This window comes from Astyanax mexicanus, chromosome 18 (genome assembly GCF_023375975.1).
Source record: "Astyanax mexicanus isolate ESR-SI-001 chromosome 18, AstMex3_surface, whole genome shotgun sequence".
NCBI classification, from domain to species: domain Eukaryota; kingdom Metazoa; phylum Chordata; class Actinopteri; order Characiformes; family Acestrorhamphidae; genus Astyanax; species Astyanax mexicanus.
In genome coordinates, this window is record NC_064425.1 from 18,759,121 (window position 1) to 18,773,809 (window position 14,689).

At 38.5% G+C, this 14,689-nt stretch overlaps 3 protein-coding genes across 3 annotated transcripts; 1 reads left to right on the forward strand and 2 right to left on the reverse strand.

Annotated features, from left to right (window-relative positions):
• The first annotated feature begins 560 nt into the window (after window positions 1-560).
• LOC103045693 (gap junction delta-2 protein) lies at window positions 561-3,602 on the forward strand. Its single transcript, XM_007236847.3, has 2 exons — window positions 561-859; window positions 1,642-3,602. The coding sequence occupies exon 2, from the start codon at window positions 1,670-1,672 to the stop codon at window positions 2,762-2,764; it is 1,095 nt and encodes a 364-aa protein (XP_007236909.3). The 5' UTR covers window positions 561-859; window positions 1,642-1,669; the 3' UTR covers window positions 2,765-3,602.
• A 455-nt stretch (window positions 3,603-4,057) lies between these two features.
• zgc:171927 (uncharacterized protein LOC100124616 homolog) lies at window positions 4,058-8,994 on the reverse strand. Its single transcript, XM_015602301.3, has 6 exons — window positions 8,862-8,994; window positions 7,201-7,273; window positions 6,878-6,973; window positions 6,108-6,203; window positions 5,906-6,037; window positions 4,058-5,379 (listed from the first exon to the last, which is right to left on the reverse strand). The coding sequence occupies exons 1-6, from the start codon at window positions 8,873-8,875 to the stop codon at window positions 5,158-5,160; spliced, it is 633 nt and encodes a 210-aa protein (XP_015457787.2). The 5' UTR covers window positions 8,876-8,994; the 3' UTR covers window positions 4,058-5,157.
• A 117-nt stretch (window positions 8,995-9,111) lies between these two features.
• Window positions 9,112-13,729, reverse strand: zgc:113149 (Myb_DNA-bind_5 domain-containing protein). Its single transcript, XM_007236845.4, has 5 exons — window positions 13,377-13,729; window positions 11,921-12,095; window positions 11,386-11,790; window positions 11,229-11,282; window positions 9,112-11,110 (listed from the first exon to the last, which is right to left on the reverse strand). The coding sequence occupies exons 2-5, from the start codon at window positions 12,054-12,056 to the stop codon at window positions 10,665-10,667; spliced, it is 1,041 nt and encodes a 346-aa protein (XP_007236907.3). The 5' UTR covers window positions 12,057-12,095; window positions 13,377-13,729; the 3' UTR covers window positions 9,112-10,664.
• Window positions 13,730-14,689: the final 960 nt, after the last annotated feature.

The following is a 14,689-nucleotide window of genomic DNA, read 5'->3' on the forward strand; positions in this document are numbered from 1 at the left end:
ATTTAGTGACATTAGTGAGGTCAGGAAGCTGGATTATCACAACCTCGTTCCCTAACCAAAATTTCTGGATGGAGCACAACCATTTCAGAGAACACAGTTCTACTGGTCTACAGCTCAATGCTGGGGGCTTTATACTCCTCTAGGCCACACCTGCCAGTAGGCCTGGTGTCAGGAGGTCCATAGGTTCATGTTTATTTGCTAGAGAGAGCTCTATTCTATTGGTAGTATGTCTCTACAGGGTCTAGACAAGATGGGTGTGCGCTTTCGCTTTTGTTCAACCTAAAGTAGCTGAATAGATTACTTAGTAAAGGTGTCCACAAACATGTGGCAGTGGAATACATGTACTGTATATGGAATATGTTAATACCAGAATGTGTAAGTTCCTCTAAAATTGGAATTAGTTTTCAAATATGTCTGAAATACGACAGACAGTTCCCCACATAAAGCTCTTGTATAATTAATTCACTTAACATTATTTTAACATTTAAATTTTACATCATACAGAACATAAATTGGTTATTTTAAAGTTTTGGAGAAGATACATAGACTAAAATGAATTTTCATTGTTTCCGTATTCCAGCAGGTTCTTGTTTAACTGTTCATGGACATTCAGAGAAGTTGCCTCCCATTGTACTTTCAAATCTTTGTTATGCTGTACATTGAGAGTCTTTGTTTGAATACAGTACAATGAGGGTTTCGGATGGAAGGCCTGAATACAGCGGGTCAGCCCATTATCCCAGAGCTCGCTCAGTGGAGTTCATTCCCTGCAACAACAGGCTTCTCTTCCAATGTAGAAATGTGTATGGCACAGTTGTGCATTTGGTCAGATTTGGATCAAATACAGACAAAATACCTGAAGGTGAGTAACACTGATTTTTTTTTTTTTTTCGTCTTTGTATCTTTTTAAAATGTGAATGTCATTTATTTCAGTATTCAATCTGCATAAAGGTACTATGTAAAAGTTTCTATGCAAGTTTTATGCTCTTACAATATATGTCCTTAAAAACAAAAATATATTTCTTAAATAGTGAAGCTATACATTTGTGTTCAGCCATTTATGTGCATTTTGAAGGACAAGGTTTAGAATATATGATAGAATGGTATGCAGTGATATAGTTATAGACATGTTTAAACATGTTTGAACCTCAGAATAAAGGGCACTAAACATATTTTCTGATGTTCATGTTCATGAATGTCAATTAGATAGATATAATTTATACTTCAACAAACCCAGAGATACTTTAAAATAATTAAAAAGCAGGATTAAAATGTAGATGAATGCACTGAGAGAACAGAACTGAGCTTGATGGAAGGACAGGAAGTTATAAGAAGGAAATTATAAGAGTGATTAGAAGAAGGTAAAGGACTACGAAGGGTAGCTAACGCAACATTAATAGAGTTGCCCACCATAGAGGAATGCCTAAAACCAAAGAACATCCAGAAGCCTAGAATCTAAGGATTTTAGCCTGTGTGAGGAGGCAAGATAATGAGGGTGAGCATACAGATAAGAAAGTGCAAGGCTGTGCAAGACCTTAAAGGTCATCAGCAGGATTTTATAATGGATGCATTTACTTAATTTAATTAGATATTGTTAAAACAATACAGACTGTGTATTAGCTTTTGTTTTTTGTTTTCCTCCAGTGGTCTTTTGGTCTCCACAGCTTGAGAAATGGCAGACTGGTCAATTTTGGGTCGCTTCCTAGCAGAGGTTCAAAACCACTCTACAGTAATTGGCAAGATTTGGCTGACAGTGCTGCTAATCTTCCGAATTCTGCTGGTGACTCTGGTGGGAGATGCTGTGTATAGTGACGAGCAGTCCAAGTTCACCTGTAACACTCTTCAGCCTGGCTGCAATAACGTCTGCTACGACACCTTTGCTCCTGTGTCCCACCTGCGCTTCTGGGTCTTCCAGATAGTCCTGGTCTCTACTCCGTCCATCTTCTACATTGTCTACGTTCTGCACAAAATCACCAAAGACGATAAGCTTGAGAAAGAAAAGGCCCAGACTGAGGTCAAGCATCCACAGGGGGAGTATATCAGGCAGCTGGGGAGAGAAGGTAACGTTTATGATGGAGGGAAACCTTCCTATGGGCCGCAGGGTGGGGAGTGGGGAGGCCATGAGGAGGAGTCTATAGAGCAGAGCCTTCTGCAGGATGATTACAGGGAGGTGGGGAAGGACCCAACTGAACTTTCCAGCCAGGTTCTGCTCATATACATCATCCATGTGGTTCTTCGATCCATCCTCGAGATAACGTTCCTGGTAGGTCAGTACTACATGTTTGGCTTCGAGGTGCCACACCTGTATCGCTGTGAAACCTACCCCTGCCCGACACGGACTGACTGCTTCGTCTCGCGAGCTACTGAAAAGACCATCTTCCTGAATTTTATGTTCAGCATTAGCCTGGGCTGTTTCCTCCTCAACATTGCAGAGCTCCACTACCTGGGCTGGGTCTACATATTCCGCATGCTGTGCACGGCGTGCTTCCTGTGCTGCAGGCCAGAAGCAGAGCTGTATTCTCCCCATAATCCTCTGCTGCTAAGGCTTAGGCACTCCATGAGAGGCAGGTTGGTCCTTCAGCCCCACACAGCCACCCTGTCCCACGAGAAGACGTCCAGTGCCCTGCTGTCCCACACACCAGCCATTTCTTTCGAGACAGACTCCACGGTAGAGTGCACCTCCAAGAGGAATCCAGAGGAAAAAGAGCGAATGAGACTAAAGCTGGCAAACATGGCTAGGCTGAGCAGCAAGAAGTCTTGGCTATGAGTCAATTTACTGCAAATTAACATGACTATTAATTTGGCACTCTTTGTATAAGAGGTACAGTAACATGTGCATAGTACTAGTACAAACACTGACATGCCAAACGTCAAGGGATAGCAGTATGTAATATACATAATGAGGTATGAGATCATGAAGTGTTACCTCAAGAGAAAGCTTGCTCTTGCCCACATCTGAATCTGAAGTTGTGAGGTGTTATCATGTGAGTAGGACATTCAACACTGACCAGCTTGCTCATGGCAAGGTGACCTGAATTATTAGGGATCAAGCGATGTCTAAAAGTGCATGTTAAATGGATGGGGTATTCCATTTCTGAAGCTATTCTGGTATTTAACATTCCTCGATCCACAGTGTCACTTGTGTACTAAAAATGCCATAGAAAGCATTACCACCCACAGTGAACAGTGCAGTGGGTGGTAATGATCGTGATGATTGTGACGCATCTGGCTCGTATTGTCCATGCATACAGGCGAGGGATTCTGGTGCAAATCACTTTCACATTCATTGCAGGAGACCCCACACACACGTATCTCGCAGGTCAATACAGCATTCTTTAGCTTACATGGAATGTCGCAAAAGTCATGGTATAAGATAATAGTTTCGGTCCAATGAATTGTGGCATGTCAGTGAAGTACGCTGACTATGAAGTTTAGAAGTTTAAAACCCATAAAGAAACCAAAAAATATATTTTTGTTTAGATTTCTATGATTCAGGAAGTTGAGAGTTGGCAACTCTACAGTCATCCTTACTGCTCTTTGTTATACTTAATGATTTATAATTTCAAAATCTTTCTAAAATGCTCAATGTGATGCCTGTGTCTTATTGCTTCTCAAATGTCTAGCACTGAAGAATAATATGTAGGTTTCCGTTGTACTAGTATACAATATACTTCAGTTCTACAATGATTTCACATTGCAGAACTGTAATACATTTTTAAAAATCTGAAACTGCATTTACTTTCAAAGTATTTTGTAATAAGAATGAAAGATTTAAAGTTAAATTACAACAGAATAAAAAGGAACTTTGCTGCACTAGAATGCTGATGTCTTTTGAACGGATGTCTATTAAGTTTTCACATAATTTGATTTGAGTGCATGTGTCTGTTTTCTCTTTTGTGTATATGGTAGTTTGTACTTTGTCCAGGGGAGGGCAGTATTTTCACTTACATGCACAATGTCGTGACTGAACAGCAGAAACTTCAGAAGACTATAAACACAACACAGTTACAATGTGTGTACATTGTTTATTTGAAGAAGTATAAAGTACATAATTTTTAAAACACGTGATTGCCATTTTCATTTGTCTTTGTGTATCTAAATATTCTATGCCAGATGATGGGGTTTTCCTTCAAAAGCAAATACCTGTTATTTAGAAATGTACATAGAAAAAACAAATTTTTCCAGTGATACTTGAAAATGAGAATTTTACCTTTGGTAGAATTAGATTTGATGCCAAACATGTCTAATATCTTTATCTTAGTTAAGAAATCAGGTTAGTTCAGGTCTTGTTTTCTTGCTTAGTAAAATCCACAAACTGATTCTATACATTGTGAGCTGCACAAATAATGAATAAATGCTAAAAATGGCCAATTTTTATTTGAACAACTCAGTTCGGTCAAGGAGCTGCATTTAAGCTAATAATCTCCCATTTCTTGACAGGCAGGCAGTTAGACAGTCACTCCACTTGAGAGCTGAGAAACCACATACATTTTTTTCAGTTCTAGAGCGGCCCTTTGATCTGCTGCTCATCAAATATAAGGAGAGCATAAGTTCAAATCCCAGCAAATGCTCAGCACTACATTATCAGTCAGATCTACCAGTCTGTGGAATTTATGTGATAGAAGAAGATCTGTCCTATAGATAACAATAAACAGTAAACAAATTAAGGGGGAGGAACTGTAGACTTAACAACTTATAAAATATTTAGTCAATTTCAGCTGCAGCTAAAATTACATTTTATATCAGATTAATAATGATATAGAAATGGATAATGAGCAACATGGCCAGCAGTGTTGTCGTTTCTAAACAAAGCAGCCTACATTTATTGCCAGTTCACCAAGATCTGGTGAATGTGGTTCTACGTATACTAAACTGTGCAGACAAGAATGGGTGATCCAATAAGCTCAAACACTTGCCTGCATGCCATTTGGCTTATAATATGAACACCACTGTAAAAAAGGCAAATAATCCTATACTTGTTTTACCTAACAGAAAGGGAAACGCAGTAAGAAGGCAAATCTTAAACTCAGTTATATGTCACACAGAAAACAGGCAATCAGTTAGTAAGGCCACTGTTCATCAGTATAAACTAAAAATCATATTTTTTCACAAAAGTTTCCTTTTCAAAATTAGAATACCCTGAATTTAAACCTGTAAGCACTAACAGCAGGTGCTGACCTCCTCCGCAGTCCCACTCTGTCCTCCAGGCCACAGGGGAGCACTGTTTATTTTGGCTCCCACTTTTACAGTCTCGTTCTGAACGTTCTCTGACCCGAGTCGCTTCTGAATTTCTGAGGCCATGGTTAAAAAGGCCTTCTCCACATTGCTTGCATTCTTTGCACTTGATTCAAGAAATGGAATTTTAAGTGGCTCAGCAAATTCCTGTGAAAATAATAGAAACACATTAGTATATTTTTGTAATGTTAGTTTTTTTTTAAATAACAAAATAGCCTAAATGTGCCCCAATTCACTTTTAACTAAAACATTGGGCTCTAAAATGCTGCCTATATGTCAATAAATATCAAGCCACATAATGTTCTTTGGTAAAGAGATTTGTCTCAACTAAAGGTCATAACTCAACCAACATACTTCTCATGTGGGTCTCACATAAGTGGAATGTGGGCAAGGAGGATTCATGTGATTTTACTGGGACCCAGTTCCCAGTTGGGCTTTCCAAAGCCCCATTTCTACAGTCCACCATAATCCCACATGGGTTCCATCTTGACCCCATGTACTGTGTGCAACTCAGATGGGCCAACATGGAACCTGTGGACATAACCTTCTAGGTCCCAGTTAAGCTGCCTAGACAGGCTCCACATGGCCATGTTATTTGGAAAAGTTTGAGTATATAGCATAATCAACATTTTAACTTCATGCAGTGTACCTTTACAGGACTGTGTATACATACTTTGGCAGTGGTGAAGTCCACCACCTTTTTTGATGTTAAATCACTCTTGTTCCCCACCAGCAACTTGGAGACATTTTCACATGCATACCGATCAATCTCCTCCAACCACTGCTTCAGATTATTGAAGGATTCCTGTGATTACAAACAACTCTTAGATCACAGAAATGTGAACATTCAGTCCCCTCTCCAGATGTGACATTACCTGGTCAGTAACATCATACACAATGATGATCCCATGGGCACCTCTGTAGTAGCTGGATGTTATAGTTCGAAATCTCTCCTGACCGGCTGTATCCCACTGTGGCAATGAAAATGTATTTGTGAAAAAGGGGAACATGTACAACCCTCAATCAGACAAAGCTGGAAAGTATGGAAAAGGCTTATAAAAATAGAGATTCTTACATTTAATTAGATTTTACTTAATTGCATTTTGTCTGGTAAACTTCATGTCATTTATTATATATCCCTTCCTGCATTTCAGGCCTGATACACATTCCAAAAAAAAAAACATTTGGGACAATAAAACATTTACCACTTTATAATTTTGCTATTCTTACATACATAGAATACAGAGTGATGAAATGTTTTAGGTGTTAATATTCCAGGGCTCCAGGTTTTGCTTTGTCTTGTTAAAAAAAGCTTGACCTTTCTTGGATAATATGTCTTAAAGACAGTAGATATTGCTTTTGTACCCAGTCATGATTACAGATGTTGACATCTTCTGTTTGAAATCACATTTTACTTTTTTTATGTGTTAAAGGCCGCAGGAATGGATGTATATGAACAAACACAATGAAGTTGACCTGATACAAAATATCTGTTTCTGCAATGTAATTAAAAGTAAGGAAATACAAGTAAAGGAAATGCAAATAAATTAAATAATGTCCCAGATGTTTATTTTTGAATTGTAGCTACTGGTTGAGCAAAAGAAGAATTGTAAAGGGAAATTAAATGTTTATAACCTTTACTCACAATCTGCAGTTTTACTATTTTCCCATCCATTTCAATAGTCCTGATTTTGAAGTCAACCCCAATGGTGCTGATGTAGCTTTCAGTATAAGTGTCATCCTGTTGGCATGAAGTATGAACCAAAAAGAGCAGTTAAAATAAATAGAATTCTCATTTAAACATGAGGCATCAGTTATCTGAATCTGAGCCTGATTCTGACCGCATTCTACTGAAGAATCACTATTAGAAATTGGGTTGAGCAGGATTGGGCCATTAGTGGGTTTGTCTTCACATCATTTAAAACAGTCATGAATACAGTCTTAAGCCATAGTGATTACTGAACTTACCGCAAAACGTAGTAGTAAACATGACTTTCCCACTCCGGAATCTCCAATCAGCAGCAGCTTGAACAGGTAGTCACTAAGGGAAACCATATACACATGATACACTAAAAATACACACTTATTTGCCATAAGAATAAAACCCCTGCCATGTGAACATGTGTTTGGAGGAAGAGAAATGCTGACTATGACCCAAGAACACCTTCCCCACTGTCAAGCATGAAGTAGGAAACGTTATGTTTTGTGGGTGTTTCTCTTCTAAGAGACAGAACTATCACAGCAATCACAGCATCAGTGGGAGGATGGATGGAGCCATGTACCAAAAAATCCTGAGTGGAAAACTCCTACCCTCCGCCAGGACATTAAAAATGGGTTGTAGCTGGGTCTTCCAGCACTAAATAAAAAAGTAGCACATTAAGGTCATGGAGTGGCCTAACCAGTCTCCAGAACTTTATCCCATAGAAAACTTATGGATGGAGCTAAAGTTCAGAGTTGCCAAGCGACCTCAAAATTTTAATGGCTTAGACATGATCTGCAAAGAGAAGTGGATCAAAATTCTTCCTGACGTGCTCAAACGTCACCAACTACAGAAATTGTCCGATTGCTGTGCTTGCCAACAAGGGTTTACCACCAAGTATTTAGTCTTGTTTGCCAGAGGGATCAAATACTTATCTCTTTCTCCAAAATGCAAAAAATGTATATAATTTATGCAATGTTATTTTCGGACCATTAACATTATAAACTATTCATGACTTTGAAAGTGAGCCAACTTACAAAACCAAATAAGCAAGGGATCAAATAATTATTTCCTTCACTGTATATTAGGATGCAAGTCAGTCAGTCAATTCTTTAGGTTGGTTGGAAGTGTGTTGGAAGAAGCAAAGCAAATCTGAGCCACTTCGACAAGGGCCAATTTATGGCTAGTTGAGTGAGTCAGAACATATTTAAAACCTTAAGAAGGTCTTGTGGGGTTTTCCCAGTATGCAACAGTTAGAATCCCCAAAGTGGTCCAAGAAACAGGTTGTTTTGCAATCAGCAATATCATTAAAACTAACTGCTTTATTCTCTGTAGGCCTGACTTGAGGAATGGATTCCACAAAACAGATTCAGCCATAAAATTTTGGCATTTTTTGCTGCAGTAGCTCTTCTGTGTGATTGGACCACAAGGGATAGTCTCAATACATTCACATATGACCCTCCTACTCATGATTATCCTTTCTTTGACCACTCTTAGAGCTGATAACACCTTAACAATCACATAATGCAACCGCCCTATATATTTACCTCAGTATATATATATATACCTTTTTTTCTGTATGCTCCTACAGTTCAATCAGCAAATGTAACATTAAAATCAATCCATTGGCAAGAACATTCTTTGTGATCTGTATTTTATGCACATTAAATTACATTCAAACACACCAACAATATAATGCAGTAAATTCTTCATTTAGGCCCTTTCTGTCAACCGGAGAACCCTTATGCATATGGCTAACAGCAAATAAACCACCCACAGTAATGCTGAAGGTGTCACACAGATGCCTTCCTTTTTACATTTTGTATTACCTGGGCTTTAAGCAACATACCTTCGCAAGAAATGAAATTCAAGTCAACTATAAAGTACAACACACCATGCTAAACGTTACAATACAATACAATATACTCACTATTCAGGATTCATGTTCAAGCCAATCAATGGCGTTGTTCCAAAAAGCAGGACAATATTATCTTTTATGTTCAAGACTATGCTGTGTCTTTATCCTTCAGAAAAGCAAACAGCAACAACACTGGCTACTGAGAGCTCAGAAAATGCTCCATTAATTATTAAAGCCACTGATCAAGTTACAAAGAGGCCATTCCCTGTGTCTTAAAGCAAGAGTGCCACAGCGGCAGGTTAAAAAAAAAACAACAACAACATACTTGTAACAAGTTTTTTATTTTCACCCATTCCAATTTTACAGTAGGTGTCACAGCAGGAACATATTAAACAGTGTTTCTAATTATTGGAAGAGCAGCCAAGAAAAGGTCCACGGAAGTTGAGTCAAAGGGAGCCAGTTACCAAAAAACATGGTAAAAGTGTTAAAGGAGCAATGTATCCAGTATAAACCCTGCACTCCACACGTCCAAACATTTGATTCAGTTTTAAATTGTAACCTTTGGGTCAGGAAGAAAGTGTTGGAAAGACACAGAACTGGCACATAAAAAATTAAACCACGCATTATGGTCCATATGGCAACAATTACAAAGTACTGCAAAGTGAGCACTTTAGATAAAATCTTAAATAAAAATTTACAACAATTCTCATATTCTTAAATTAGCTTAATTACATTAGAATTGCATCATTAAATAAAGCTCTGCTGATTCAAAGTAACAGTGTCACAACACTGGTCTTAACAGTCAACAACAAGAACCACAGAGATGCCTGTTATAAACAATTAATAATATAAGATACAGCTTTCAGTATTAATGCTACCTTTTAGCTTCTCCTCATCTTTTCTTCTCACTGATCACTCTATTTGGAGACAAGAGACATGATTACTTCAGACCACTCCTGATCAGAGTAAACAAGGTTTTTAGTGCATGTAGTAATCTACACTTTGAAAAGAAGCTCAACGAAAATATAGCAGAACATCCTCCTGAGGCACAGAACTAAATCCCAAAGTCCACTGACCTAACATTCGCCATTAAAATGCCAAATTTAAATAAGTCTGCTGTACCTGTTTGTTACTGTTGAGTCTCTAGAATGACCCTGTGTGTTGAGGTTGTATGTGATCGTGTGCTGAATAAAATTCTTTAACCTTAAAGGCTTTAAACATTAAGGTCTGGGCCTTTCTGGCTATAAATAATGTTTAATCTACAGTTACAGTAGACACATAAATTACCAGTGTAATGTGCATGTGAAGGCGAGCCAGACCTGGCACAACAGGTTCTATTCATTCATTTTTTTTCCATTGATCTGGACCTAGAACGAATTTGGTCCTTGGACCGTTTTTCGATGCATGTTTCATATCAACTGAAATGTTTGGGCCAGACAAAATAAGGTTAATGTGAAAGCACCCCAAGTTCGGCAGCTGTTTTAAGGCCAAAGTACACCAACCAGACAGGTTGATTCTAGTTGAAGTATCATATATCTGAAAAATACAAGATTCTCCCTCCACTTCTCTTTGATCAACTGTTTTTCTTAAAAAGTACAGACATTATACTGTTTGGGGTTCATGTTTGTGGGTAAAATACTCTTTCAGCACACTACAATAGAACACAGTTTAACCTTCCTTTTTTTACAGTTTCTCCACAATTATACACAGATATGGTAAATCTGCCAAATGTTTGTGTGCTCTGAATGTTGAGTTTGTGTACTACGGGATTTTGTTCATGATTTACTCCCCCTTTTTTCAAAGCTCATGAGGCACATAGCCCACAGCTGAAGTGGGTAGAACCAATATAGCAAGGTAAAGTGCTAGTGTTATGGCCTATTGTTGACTGTTGGCCTTGTCCTGCAGCAGTGCCAAACTGGTGGAGGAAAAATCGCGCAGCACATGTAGTGTGTCTCGCTGCAGCCGAAGAGTGTCCCGTGCAAACTTCTGCTGCGTCTGTACCAGCTGCTGTACTGACTCGGACAGTGACTCGAGGGAACGGGACAGTGTCCCAATCAACAACGTGGCGGCTTGTTGCTCCTTCAGGCTGAGAGAGGCACTCTTGGCCAGATGATCCTGCAGACTGCCTAGCCCCACTGAGGTTGGCAGGGGTGGTGGGCGAGAAGGTGTTGCATGGGAAGAGGTTCCTGCTTGAACGACAATGTTATTGGAGGCCTGCTGCTGGGTTTCAGCCCTCACCTGTTCCCTGGCAGTAGTGATGGGTTCGTGAAAATTGGCACTTTGATCAGACTTCAGTCCAACTTCACTTAACTGGCTTTGGTCTGATTAGGGAAAAAATAAATCACATTTCATTTAATCAAGGCTGCAATTTCAGGTTGCAGTACAGTAAAGATGCAAGTCATGTAACATGAGGGACAAACTATCATGTTTATAACTTACCTTCTGTAGCTGACGGATCAAAAGGGAAGTCAGTAAGGGGCACTGCACAGTCATCTATCAAGAAAGGTCATGGGAAATTTATGACAATGTAACAACGTAATCCTTGTGCACTTATTAGATTATAACACAAAAGAAGAAATGGGTTAGGAATACATACTACTGTACATCATGGCCATTGGCAGTGGGGCTGGAGGTAGGAAAGGCATGCCATTTGCCAAGCAAGGGGAGTGCTGTGGCATCCCAAAAGCACCTTGACTATCTTCTTCATCATCTTCATCTGGGACATGATCAGCAGTTAGTGAGTCTGAATCTGCAGATGACGGCTGGAGAATCTGCTGCACCATGGTCTCAACTGTTGAAAGATTCTGAGCAATGTGGGCAGCTGAGAACCCAGAAGCCCTCATGGCTGCAACCTTGCGCTTGGTGTCACATTTGAGGTCTGACCACTTCTTGATGATCTCAATAATCTCCCGATGACAATCACTGATCTCATTGATACGAGCTGTGAGAGTTGCCCACTTTCGCTTCTTCACATCACTAGAGACACCATGGTTGTATTTGCCTGTTTAGATTGAAAGTATGTGTGACAACAGTCTGATATCAGCAATATATGAATTGAACATTAATTAATCTAAGGGACTTACAATCCAAAAATGCAAAAAATGCATTTAAGTATGACCAATCATACATACCAACTAGTATATGGCGATTTTTCTTCACCTCATTCAGCAGCAGCTGCACTTCAGGAAAGGTGAAGCGTGACTTCCTTTTTTTGAAGCGCACTAAGCCCCCTCCTGACCCAGCATATGAATAAGGATACCCAGACATTCTTCAGATAAATCTCTTTCTCCCCAAATACACAGAGCCCTACAAAAGGATCAAATGCATTGTTGCATCAATCACAGGAGTTTTCCCTGAAAATGGACTTCTGCTGCACATAAGATGCACAAAGCTGGGTTAATTAATCAACTGGCTGTAGTCTAAAAACCAAACATGGCTGTTTTTGCAGGGTTTTATCACCAATTTTGTCGCCTAAATGTGATATATATATATATATGATTAATTATACATTTTGTTTGTTTTAAAAGGGTTTAATTGCTTTATGTTATTAAGATGTTAATTTGAATGTTTGTTGACATTACATATATATATATATATATATATATATATATATATATATATATATATATATATATATATATGTAATGTCAACAAACATTCAAATTAACATCTTATGATTATCATATGTTATCGAGGACATGTCAATTTATTGTACAATAAGTTATCGTGACAGTTTTTTAAAAATCGTTAAAAATATAAAATGTGTAATTATAGGAAATGTCTGCCAGTGAGCTGGGTCATGTGAAAAAACAAAAAACAAAATAAAAAACAGTTTTTACAGTGTAACAGTGGTGGTGCCTGAATGTTACTACCTTCCTGAATTTATACTAATACTGAGAAAAAAAATCATTTTATTAATGAATGCCCCGTGTCTGCTCTGTAGTTATGGGGGCGGCGTATTCTTAAAAATACAGGCGATGTTTCTGGAGGATTCACGCAGACGATGTGAGATTTCCAGGAGCCTTTTGCTTTAAATTAGGCGTTACATCTAATTGCTGAGTGATTACACTCGCTCTCTCTGTCTCTCACACACACACACACACACACACACACAGAGCCAGCCTCGCCAGTTCCTGATTCTTTGTTGTGCTGGCTGCGAACAGGAAGGAATATTAAGGACGGACAAACAACGCCATCGTAGTCGGGCAGCCACGCAGCTAGCCTAGCTAACTACCTGTCACCCGGCCGGAATTTCAGGAACAGCCAAAAATGAAGTTACAGGCTGTTAGCTAACTAGATAAAGGGCTACTTCCGTTATTCGTTAGCTAACTTAGCGTTAAATAGCTAACAACGCGTACAGTTTATTGCTAGCTAGCAACGTTAGGGCTATGTCGGGCTGTGTTAATGACATTAGCTAGCTACAGTGTTTATAGCTAGCTTAGCTAGCTAGATAGCTTAGCTAACCTAGCAAGGTCCCTAGGCTAACAACAAACGGATTTTATGATTAGAATTTTCGCTAAATACTCTTTCTCGTTGTCAGTATTAACTACAGGGACCACATCCAAGCACAATAAACTTTCCAGTTACCTATATAAACTTCTCCGTGCTGTCCTAATTATCGCCAAATGCTCGAATACGCCCTCGGTTTCATCTCAGAAAAAACTTCGTAGAGTCGGAGAGCTCCCCCGCGTCGCGCAGGCTTGGCTAGCTACGTCATTTTCCCCCGTTTCTCTGCGCACGTTTACCAGCGTAAGTTAACGACGGCGCAACGAACTGCTCGGTCTCCATGGTTACTGCGTGAAAAAGCTGCGCCGTGTCATAGTTTTACCTGCGCACAAATTAACTAAACTTTCTAGCTAGTTAACTAGCTAACTGAACTAGCTAATTAGTTAGTTAACCCATTGTGGATTCGATGCGCCAATAAAACAATTGTAGCTAGAGTCTGAATAACAACAAATAATTAGCTAACCTACATTAACCCTCTAATCAACAGGCCAGGATTTTTGTAAATGTTCTGCCTTACATTAGGATTACTATTCAAGCATTACAGAAAGTTTTGAAAAATAGTAAAGTAAATCTGCAACTGTCAAAAATGTAATTCATAAAAGTAACCATTTTTAAAAAACTTTTTAAACTTTTAAAATCGATATTTTCCTGAATACAAACCAAACTGTTCATGTCCTGCAAAGCTTTAGTTTCGTTATGTTTGTCTATTTTCAATCAACCAGAATTTGGGTTGGTTCCTGTTACTGATCTGAAATTATTAAGTGAAGTAGAGAGAAAACAGGCAGCTTCTCCAAGTGTCCTGTAGGAGATTTCAAACCCCTCAAATTTTCAGAATGTAATAAGTTATTTTACTGCATAAAAAAGGGTTTTGTATCACCTACACCTGTAACCCGTATATGAGGCAAGGCTTGCTAATAGGTTAAATTATCATAATAGTAATAATACTATTACAAAAATAATAATAACATAATAGTAAACTGACCTGGGCTAGCTAACTAGCTATAGGTTTTTACAGTATAAATAAGCTGTTCCACTATAAATTAATGTCCTAACATAACAAGTTATATTTTATTTCAAATTCAATATAAAAAAAACATATGTAAGTAAAACTACAGTAGCTACCAGTCAAAAGTTTGGACACACCTTCTCTTATTCAATGTATTTTCTTTCTTTTTATGTTTTTTTACATTGTAATTTTAATTTTAAAGACATTATACAGAAACACATGTGGAATTATTCTGTTAACAAAAAGTGATGAACCAGAATATGTTTTATACTTTAGGTTCTTCTTAGTAGCACATTTAACTAGCTTTGAGGACAGATCTGCACATTCTTTGTATTTTAATCTCTGTCTTCATGAGGTAGATGAATCAGCTCAAGGTTACCTAACACAT

What these genes read in the sequence shown, in the direction of transcription:
- LOC103045693 (XM_007236847.3), top strand. Translation starts at nt 1,670, where the DNA reads ATGGCAGACTGGTCAATTTTGGGTCGCTTCCTAGCAGAGGTTCAAAAC.
- zgc:171927 (XM_015602301.3), bottom strand. An exon ending in TGTATGATGTTACTGACCAG is followed by an intron (nt 6,038 to 6,107) that starts GTAATGTCACAT and finishes TTGTAATCACAG; the next exon opens with GAATCCTTCAATAATCTGAA. An exon ending in TGGACTTCACCACTGCCAAA is followed by an intron (nt 5,380 to 5,905) that starts GTATGTATACAC and finishes TTATTTTCACAG; the next exon opens with GAATTTGCTGAGCCACTTAA.
- zgc:113149 (XM_007236845.4), bottom strand. Translation starts at nt 12,056, where the DNA reads ATGTCTGGGTATCCTTATTCATATGCTGGGTCAGGAGGGGGCTTAGTG. An exon ending in AAATCGCCATATACTAGTTG is followed by an intron (nt 11,791 to 11,920) that starts GTATGTATGATT and finishes CAATCTAAACAG; the next exon opens with GCAAATACAACCATGGTGTC. An exon ending in TGATCCGTCAGCTACAGAAG is followed by an intron (nt 11,111 to 11,228) that starts GTAAGTTATAAA and finishes TTCCCTAATCAG; the next exon opens with ACCAAAGCCAGTTAAGTGAA.